We start from the raw sequence: 10749 nt of genomic DNA on the forward strand, positions 1-10749 counted from the left end.
AGGGAACTACCGGGGAGATCAAATTCGTTGGATAGGTCCTGAAAAGACCGGATACCAGAGTCGTTGAAAATATCCCTCAATACATGGATACCCTTCCCCTCCCATCTGGGGAATCTAATGGGTCGTTGTCCAATAAGGAGCAAATTGTTATTGAACAGTGGGGAGTGCGTACGTGCCATTAGCGGTTAGTGCGAGTTCTCTGGGTATCACGCCAAATCGGGATCACATGTGTGATCAGAGGGCCAAATCGTAATTTGCATTGTTTAATTGAGATGTTGGTATACACTATATCTTGAAGTCTGTGTGGGGACACCATCTCCTCCTCCAATGGATGCCAGGAAACAGCCGCTTGAGCGTCAAACCACGTGATAAGAGGTCTTAGAGAGTATGCTTGGAAATAATATTTGAAGTCCGGAAATGCCAAACCCCCGTCCAATTTACTCCTCTGTGCAGTGGTTCTCTTTAAGCGAGGGCGTTTGTTATTCCAGACAAATTTATATGCAGCAGAGTGCAGTTTTTGCCAGTAACCAACCGGAGGAGACAACGGAAGCATGGAGCTGATAAAATTAATTCTAGGTAAGACATTCATCTTAATTATTGAGGCGCGGGCCTGTAATGATTCATTTGGACCACCTGTCAAAATCCTTCGCAATCCTGTCACCCAAGCTGGAGTAGTTATACTTTACAGTCTGGTTAACAGTCGGGAATATTTCAACCCCAAGGCATTTAAAGTGATCTACCATGAGAATATTTGCTGGAAGGAGGGTTGCCTTCGCAGTCTCGTTGAGTGGAAGGAAGGCTGATTTTGGCCAGTTGATCTTAAATCCAGATAGGCTTCCAAAGTCATCTATTACTTGGAGAAGGTAGGGCAGAGAGACGGCCGGGTTCTGCATAAATAGGAGTACATCATCCGCGTATAAGCTGATATGGTGATGTGTGCCCTTAATTGACCCCCCCTACTGCGCTAGGGGTTCGAGTGAAAGAGCAAAGAGTCCTGGGCTAAGAGGACAACCCTGTCTAGAAGAGTGCGAAACAGCGAATAGTGGTGAGCAAAGCTTCCCTGTCAAGATCATGGCAGACGGGCCTGTGTAGAGAACTTTGATCATGTGAATGAAACCCTTGCTCAATCCCATCCTTCCTAGTACTGCCCATAAATACGACCACTCCAGTCTGTCAAAGGCCTTCATCGCGTCTAAGGATATGACGGCCGTAGGGGTTGCAACATCCTTACTGGCGTCAATCACGTGTAGTAACCGTCTGATATTATCCGTGACCAGTCGGCCTCTTATAAAACCAGTCTGATCGGGGTTAACCAGATACGTCATGTGCTTTTGAAGTCGGATGGCTAGCACCTTAGCATATAGCTTGAGATCGGCTCCAAGGAGGCTTAAGGGTCTATAGCTGCCACATTCCGTGGGGTCCTTATCTTTCTTGAGTAGAACAGATATAAGTGCCATATTGACATCCCTGGAGAAATTGCCCTCCTCGACTGAGTGTAAAATCATTGAAAGTAATAAGGGACCAAGTATATCCCAAAATGCAGTATAGAGTTCCGGTGGAATGCCGTCCCAACCAGGAGCCTTGCCCCGCTGCATGTCCGCAATTGCTTCCCTGAGCTCATCTAGTGTTATAGGTTCAGCTAACCGCTTTGCGTCCTCCTCTGAGATTTGTGGTAGGTTAATTTGACTAAGATAGTCCTCCAGCTTGGCGTGATCAAAGACCACTTCCGACTCGTACAGGTTGGAATAAAATGAGCGAAATGTATCATTGATTTTGTTGGGGTTGGTGGTTATCTCCCCCTGTTGGTTCTCAATGGCAGGGATATCCGCAAATTGATCGCTGGCCCGTATCCTCATAGCCAGTAGGTGATTGGTCTAGAGCCATGAAAGTAATAGTGTTGTCTTGTTCTGTGCATTTGAAATTCAGACTGTTGTCTTAAAATGGAGTTTATCTCCTTTTTCACCACCTTAATTTGGAGCTCCAGTCGGTTAGAATATTTGCGCTGCATAGAAGACATCATTGTTTTATGCAGCTCCTCCAATTCCACCAACTTGGAGAGATGCCCCTTGCGGAGATTGGAAGAAAATAGCATGGTATTACTCCTAATAAACCCCTTGACCGCATTCCACAAAGTTCTGGGGTCCTGTACCGAACCAGCATTAAACTGCATGAATTCAATGAGCTTCTCTTTAAATTGTAGATAAAATTCCTCGTTCTTCAGCAGTGTTGAGTTAAAGCGCCATCTAGGGGCACGAGACGTCATTTTGCTGAGTGAACCTTTAAGGAGGATGTATTTGTGGTCTGACAGTGCAATGGGCTTCAAGTCAACGTCAAAACTATCGAATAGCCTAGGGGAGGAGAAGACATAATCAATTCTGGAGAAAGTTTTATGTCTCGCGGAGAAGAAAGAGTAGTCTCGCGAGGTTGGGTTGAGTAACCGCCACATATCAATAACCCCCGTGTCTTTAGACCAGCCACGTAGGGCCGCGGACGCTTGCTTTTGATCGTGGGTTACAGCATCTCCGGATTTATCAATCAATGGATCCCAAATGGCATTGAAATCAGCACCCACTATGAATGAGTACTCAGGTAGTTTCAGCATCGCTGTAGTGAGTGCAGTATAAAATTGTGCGTCATACACATTAGGGGCGTAAGCAGCTATAAGAGCAATTTTCCTGTTAGTGTATTCCATTTTCGCTATAGTGATTCGTCCTTCAGCATCCGACCACACGTCTAATAGTTTAATATTCAGCTTCCGCTTAGTCACTATGGCTACCCCCCGGGATCTAGTGCTAAAAGAGGAGGAGCCTATATTATGATCAAATTTGTTTGCAAGTTTAGCACTGTCAGCCTTTAAAAGATGCGTTTCACTCAGCAAAGCCACATCGACTTCCTGTCTTTTCATCCATGTAAGTACACTTGTGCGCTTATGTTGAATATTGAGCCCCCCTGAATTCCAGATCAAGATGTTTAAGTTAGCCATAGTCCAACCAGGTTGCAGTATGATTGAACGTGATTCCCCTGAAGTAGAGCACCACAATATATACACAACCCCACGCTAAGGACCTGTTGGGCGAGAGCAGACATACAATAGAGCGAGCAAAAAGAAATAAAAAACTAAAAACCCTGTGTGTGTCCCCCCCCCCCCCCCCCCCCTCAAATATCTTGTCCGATGTCGATCAAACATCACCTGGCACTGTGACCGGGTCACAGCAACCAGGACCACATTATGTAACTTTACCATTCTAACCAGAATTGTATATTGTAACAAATTAGGAATAGGGGGATTCCCCCGTCTCTCAACAGAGAGTATCAATCTATGTCTATATAGAATTCAGTGCATAGAACATTATGCATACGATAAAGGCAAATGAAACATAGTTCGTCCGAACTGAACTTGATTAAAGTGACGTACTCTTTACACATGTCGAAATAACACCATTGTGGAAACAAACCCTGATCATTACCGTGTTGTCCACGTTGAGGCTGCACAGCGTCGGCGACAGACTTGTATTCTGTTATGACAAGAAGGAGAGTTAAATGCACAACATTGTCCGCAGCGGTAGGATAGCCTCGACCTGCCACCCGCATACAGTTCGTTGCAAAGGGGAACAACCCCCTCGAATGGACGGATCATAAGCATATTCAGTCTGTCTGAGTGAAGACTGTGATCTTCATCCCGCCCGGTTAGAGCCGAATAAAAATAATAAACAAACGTAACAATCCTCGCGCCGTTTACTGGATAGTTCAAGTGTTGGATGATAAAAAGGGCAAGAGACAAATAATAATGAAAAAACTGATAAGAGTCTAGGGCGTCTGAATTACATTCAATTAGTCCGTAATCATGTTCGTGATTGAAACAGTACCGTATAGAGAAGTCAGGTATTACCGTTTTGAGGATCGAGGAAGCAGCGGTCGAACTTGTTTACCATAAAGCTGGGCCGGCTAGCTAGCCGGTGTGCTAGAAGCACACGTGCAGTGAGGTCGGTAGCTTGGTTAGCTTGTATGCTAGCCGACCACATGTGGAATCAGCTCCGCTCCTGTAGGGCCGCTAGCCTGCCGTGAAGCCCGCCTCAGGTACCCGCTCCAGCCCCTCATTGCCCGTCGCTCGGCGCATGCTCCACCGCGGCCTGTCCGCTCCCCCCCGTCGGAGCGACCGTGCTGCTTCTTCGAATGTAGTCTTCCGCCTTGGATTGGTGACTTGAACAGCCGGTTGCACGATACCTCTCCCCGTCCCATCTTCACCTTTAGCGTTGCTGGGAATAGCAGAAACACCTCCACAGCTCGCTCTCGTGCCAGAACCATAGCGCCTGCGAATGCTCTTCGCCGTTTAGCTGTGTAATCGCTAAAGTCAGCGGCGAATCTCAATGTACAGCCATCCACAACCGGAGGTTTCTGTCTGGCCTCTCTCAGTTTATGCTGTCTCGTCTGGAATCTCAGGCAGCAGAAAATGAATGTGTGAGGGTTTGCACGTCCGCCCTTCAACTGGGTAGCGGGTCTGAAGATCCTATGCGCTCTTTCGATCTCAGGTCGAGCTAGCTTTGGGAACCATTTTGGGACCATTTCCTCAAGGTACCTTATCGGGTCGTCATCCTCCGTGTCATCAGGCAGTCCATATATTCTCACATTGCATCTCCTACCACAGTCCACCAGGTCTGCCGCCTTCATCTCACAATCACGTAGCCTGTCCTCCAAGTTTAATATTCCCGCGACGTTGGTCTCAGCCGCCTGCACAACCGCGGACATATCTTCCTCCGCCACGGTTAATCGAGTGTCTATTGCAGCCACCTCCTCCTGCAATGCATCCACCCTGCCCCCTAGCTTAGCCAAGATAGCGTCCGTTTCCTCTCGGAATATCGACCTGATGAGATCCCTATCCACGTCGTTCAGGGTTCCCAACTTGCTCTGCGTATGTTTAGACATAATTCTAACTTCTGGAAAATCAAATGGTATAAAAAATAAAACGTATTCAGGGATAATGTGGCCTGGTTGCCGAGCTCCGAAAAATCTGCCAGCCATGCGCTGTGGAACGGAACCAGAAGAAAATCGCAACGAGATAGCTTTCTACTGAATGCACAGAGACACACACACAGCCAGCATGTAGGCGTTATTTATTTCTAGCGTGATTAATTCAAAAGCTACAGTATCTGGCTGACTTCTCCAAAGTCCAGTTGTTATTATTATTAGCCTAGCTTAGCACAATGAATGGAAGCGGACTGTGCGGGTTAGCTAGGCAAAGTCATCATTGGATTCACTCTCACTCGCCGGCTCAGTCTTCATTGAGACAGAGACAAAATAATAATAATAATGGCCTAATATCTGTCCTCTTCGCCGTGAACACAGAATTCTCCAATACGATTGATAGCTGCTGCCACTAATGCTGTGTTGTCTGCTCAGAGCTAGAGAGAGACACACACTGAGCTGACAGGCGCTCGCGCACGCAGACCACATGCACCCCTCCCAGACCCCCCCCCCCCCTCCGAGGCTCCAACGCTTGTTGTTGTGCAAAGTAGCCAGGTGTCGAGTGGAACGCATCCCGGAGTGCGGACTTGCGGCGTGCTCAAAGAAGTTTGGTACGCCGTTCTGATTGGCCGCGGGCCGGACACGGATGCCCAAAGGGCCGGACATGGCCCGTGGGACATAGATTGCTCAGGTCTGGTCTACAAAGTCCTAAATTTTACAGGATGAGTGCACCTTTAAAAAAAAAATTAAAAATAAAAAGAAACCCTTTTACATTTACAAATCCATTTAAACGTTCCTGTATAGGTCTGAGGCTAAGTGTGTGTGTGTGTGTGTGTGTGTGTGTGTGTGTGTGTGTGTGTGTGTGTGTGTGTGTGTGTGTGTGTGTGTGTGTGTGTGTGTGTGTGTGTGTGTGTGTGTGTCTGCACGTGTGTGTCTGCGCGTGTGTCTGCGCGTGTGTGTGTGTCTGCACGTGTGTGTGTGTCTGCACGTGTGTGTGTGTCTGCGTGTGTGTGTGTCTGCGTGTGTGTGTGTGCACGTGCCTTTATCTGTGTGAGAGTTAGAAAGTGTGAGTACCGCTGAGGTCAATTCAATTCTGCTCAGTCAACTCCTGAGATTAATAGAAATTCAATTCCGCTCACACCCTGGATGTTCTGCTCGTTTGACAGTGACCTTGATAGGAACCGCCCACACCGTGCGCCCACACGCTTTGCTTACAGCTCTGTTGATTCTCTCCTCTCTTGTCTTCCATAGGGTATAATAATGTATGTATGTATGCTGTTTCATTAATCGCGCAAGATGTACTCCTGCGCTATAAATAGGGTGGCCCGTTGATCTAAAAAATGTTTAAAAAGCAATATTGCACTTCTTGCAAAAACTGAAACTGCATTTGAATACTATACCCCCCCCCCCCCCCCCCTCTCTCTCGTTCTCTCAGGGCATGTACAGCTGCTGTAGCTTCGAGGATGAAACGGCGCCGGGTGGCACAAAGTCCACGTTGCCTACCCATCACCATGGCGCCATGGTTTCGGTCCCGCCCCCGCCCCACGTTGTGACGACCTCGCTCAGCAACCAGGCCATGGCCATGACGCAGCAGCCGCCGCTACAGCAGCAGCCACAGCCCGTCTACAAGACGACGCCTCTACCGGGCTCGCCTCCCACCGTGGTGCATTCTGGGACAGCACTGGGTCCCTCCAACACCCCTATCCTCGGCGCACCCCTCCCTTGCTCCAGCTTCCTGCCCCGGCCGGACAGGAGACTGGCAGTGGTGGACCGCTGGAGGCTGCCCAAGTCCGCTGCAGCCACGAACCCGCTGGCTGTACGGGCGGGTGTACCCGACATGGGACCCTTTGCCCAGAAAGTTCCCCCCAACTGGGCTTCCTCTGGAGGGGGTGGGGGACTCGATGGCTATAAGAGATACTATGGTCCCATTGACCCTGAGGGACTGGGGCCCTGCATGGACCAGCAGGCAGGGTCCCAGACCCCCAAGACTATGCCCAGGGGCCTCCCTCAGCCCCCTCCAGCCAGCGTGGCCTTCTACTCAGAGAAGGGCATGGACCACGGGGTGGGGAAGAGGGTGGTGGGAGGTGGCAGTGGAGGAGGTCAGGGGAAAGGGGGGGTTAAACCTCTGGGCACTCCCAGACTGCCTGTTATGAGCCAGACCCCCCTGCCCCCTAACCCCCCGCTGCCACACCCCTCTCCCCCTCTCCCCTCATCCTTCTGGAGGAAGCGCAGGCCCAAGAGACCCAAAGAGCCAGGCGGGCCTCTGTATGAGAACATTCTACCCCTGGGCCAGAGGGGAGGAGGGAGGGGAGGAGGAGGGAGGGACGGAGCGAGGGACGGCGGAGGAAGGAGGGCACGTCCCCTTTCTCCCCCTCTCTCGCTCCCTGTGCCCGTTCCCCTCAGCCCCAGCTACACGCCTCCTTCCCCCTCCGCCTCCCTGCCATACACCTCCTCTTCCTCGTCCTCCACCACATCGTCCACGTCCACCTCTTCCTCCGGCTCCTCTTCTCGCTCCTCCTCGCCCACCTACTCCTGCAGCTCCTCCAGGAGCACGCGGGACCGGACCGGAGGGTTGGACGGAGAGGAGGACGATGAGGACGAGGAGCTGACGGAGGAGTCCAGTCTCCTCCTCGGGAGGGGGAGAGAGGGGGAGCACTCCGTCATCCGGCCTCGTTCGCTCAGCCACGGGCGCCTGCCCCCGCCCGTCCCCCCCAGGAAACCTCGCACCTCCTGGGGGGACAGAGAGAGGGAGAGGGAGAGAGGCGGGAGCCAACTGTCCCAGCTTCAGGAGTGGTGGGCAGGCTGGAGCGAGAGGGAGCGGGACAGGGGCAGCACGGGAGGCGACGCCGAGAGGAAGCGGGAGAGGAAGAGGAGGAAAGAGAAGGAGAAGGAGAAAAAGAAGAAGAAGAAGAACAAGAAGAGGAAGAAGAGGGAGGAGAGGGAGCGGGAGCGGGACAGGGAGAGAAAGCGGCGGAAGGTGAAAAAGAAGAAGAAGAAGGCGATGAAGACGAAGAAGAGGAAGAAGTCGATCGGGGGGAAGCGCTCGGAGCCGGAGGAGGGAGACGCGGAGGGAGAGAGGGAGGGCGAGGGGGGCGAACGGGAGGGAGGGATGCAAGACTACTCCTCCTTCCCCGCCCAGTTCCGGGGCACATTTGGGGAGAAGGGGCGGGACTCCACGTGGGAAGGAGAGAGGGAGAGGGGCAGGAGAGAGGGAGGAGAGGACGAGGGGAACGACAGGGACGAGGAGCACAACAGTGGAAGGAGCCGGGAGAGGCGGCCCAAATCATCCTCCCACTCCCGGCATCGAACCCCGAGCAAGCGCTACCCCAACCTCAACAGACTCCCGGCGTCGGTCAAGTTCTGGGTGACCGGCAACGGGGGAGGAGGAGGAGGAGGAGGGGGAGGGGGGGGGGGGGACTCTAACACTCCCCCGACCTCCCTCCACCCACTCCTCCCGTCCTCCAAGCGGCGGAGGAGTGGCGCAGGGACGGAGAGAGGAGGAGGGGACGGGAAAGGAGGAGAGCGGCGGCCTCTGCTGATGCACTACGAGAGAGGGAGGGCACAGTCCAGAGAGGGCCTGTCCTTCCACGAGTGGGACTCGGAGCATGAGGGGGACAAGGAGGATGACGAGGAGGAGGAGGAGGAGGAGAGGCCGAGGGACAGAGTGAGGGAGCGGGTGCAGGAGGAGAGGGTGAGGAGGGGGGCGGGCACTAGGGGCGCAGTGTCCGAGTCCGAGAGGGACAGGGCGAGGGGAGACGAGAGCTACTCAGACGAGGGCTCGTCGGGAGAGTTCGGGAGGTTCGAGAGGTACTTGGAGGGCGGGGGGGCCGGAGGAGGCAGCAGTGGGGTAGGGGGGATAGGGGGAGGGGGCTGGTTCTTCGGCACCTACCCCTCCAGGGAGAAAGGAGGCAGCGTCAACAGTCGAGATGACTCCATACTGGGGACGCGGGCGGAGGGGTGGGGAGTGGGCGACTTCTGGGGCTCGGGGCCGGGTATAGGGTGGGGGTCAGGGGGAGGGAGCGGGGGTCTGGGTTCTCAGTGGCCTCCCCATCACACCGCCCTCCCTCCGCCTAGAAGATACTGGTCTATGGACAAGATCCCCATGAAGGGAGAGAGGAGGTGGAAGAGTGGGGGTGGAAAGAGCAAGGCGCGAGCCAGGGACAGGGGGGAGCAGGAGTCGGGAGGGGCCACCGTGTGCTCCTGTAGTCTGTACCCCCATCCTCACCCCTACCCGCACGCCCACGGCCGCTCGCACACCTCCCACTCCTCCAAGAGAGGAGCCACGGCCCTGTCCCGCAGCCAGGAGGAGCTGCTCCCCCCGCACCGCCCCAAGCCCCCCCCTCAACCAGACCAGGGCCAGGCCGAGTCAGGCAGCCAGTCTAACCTCAGCACACAACCCACCGAGCACCCGCCTCAGCCCTCGCCGTCACCTCCCCAGCAGGCTACCGTGTCCCCCTCCTCTCTCCCCATGCCCTTGCCCCCTCCCCCCTCTTCGTCATCCGTGTCGCCCCCCCCGGCGGGGGTAGGGATGGGGGCCCAGGGCCAAGCTCAGGCCTCGGCCAGTGCCAAGCTTCAATACCAGAGACTGCGCTCGGTGCCCCAGCCGCGGAGGTTCTACTCGCCTCACTTGCCGCTCAAAGCCAAGAGCCTGTGCTCCCGCAGGGGCTCCGCTCACTTCTCCAGCCTCGAGAGCGAGGTATGACAGGGGGACACGAGAGAGGGAGACGTGCGAGTGGGCACTGCCGCTGACGATCACCTCGGTGCCATGGCAACTGGAGCCAGGGACGACACCGCCGCAGTCACAGATATGGCTGCCTTGGTGACCACAGATGATCACCTAGCGACCATCGCTACGGGAACCCGTATGGACAGGAGCACTATTGCCAGCACCTTTCTGGGTGAGAGCCGCCACTCTATCGCCGCCCGCTCCCTTGTGCACGTTTTAGTGAGGGCCACCGTGAGGCGCCACACCAGAGTGACCTATGTCCATCTGGATGGTTCCCATGACGACGACGACGACAGTGAAGGTGAGGCTGCGTCACCGCGGGCCACGGCGGCTCCAGAACTAGTCCTCCGCTCGGAACTGAGCTTTGTGATGATGTCATCTTCAGTCCTCCTCTCCTCCCCGAGTCACAACAACTGTGGATAAGGGTAGTCTCCGACCTGTGAGTAATGATGTCATGTTTGAACACACACGCGTACACACACACACACACACACGCACACACACACACACACACACACACGCACACACACGCACGCACACACACGCCCACTTACACAGACACATGCTCAAAACGTCTCCCTCCCTCTGGCTTTGAGAGCACACATCCCCGTCGTTTGTTACGGAGAAACTGACCTTCAGTTGGTCCCTATAGACTTCAGCTCCTCTGTCCTCATGGGCTATGTCTGGTATCTGTCTCTTGAACTGTGGACTGCAACATGGTGTCGGAGAGACTGTACCCCCCCCCCCCCCCACCCCACCCCACCCCCCACCCCTCCCTCTCTCCTTTTTTGTAAATCAGTTGATATAAAAAGCAATGCGGTTGCCTCTCTCATGCACTCTGTCTGGCTCGCCACCCTCCACGGGGCAGTGAGGAACGGTGCTCCCCACCTGCCCTATGACCTCACGAGACCGTCAGACTCATCTAGCTCCACCCCAGGACCATCTACGTGATGTCATCTTTTACTATAAACCCTTTTAACCAATCAGATTTAACAGGAAAAGAAAACTTCTCCCTATTGGAGCTTGTAATGTCACCTCTGGCCCAATCAGAACTCAAGACA

The 10749-nt window shown here is 53.9% G+C and overlaps 1 protein-coding gene across 1 annotated transcript in view; it reads left to right on the top strand.

The window, feature by feature from the left end:
* Positions 1-9711, top strand: part of LOC311248016 (uncharacterized protein) — a gene marked incomplete at its 5' end in the record, with an annotated part of 13139 nt that extends 3428 nt beyond the window's left edge. Inside the window, one exon of the mRNA XM_084338980.1 lies at positions 6398-9711. Coding sequence (XP_084195106.1) covers positions 6398-9664 — 3267 coding nt within the window. The remainder of the gene's footprint in view (positions 1-6397) is intronic.
* Positions 9712-10749: the final 1038 nt, after the last annotated feature.

This window comes from Notolepis coatsorum, assembly GCF_963971535.1.
Source record: "Notolepis coatsorum genome assembly, contig: SCAFFOLD_1324, whole genome shotgun sequence".
NCBI lineage: Eukaryota > Metazoa > Chordata > Actinopteri > Aulopiformes > Paralepididae > Notolepis > Notolepis coatsorum.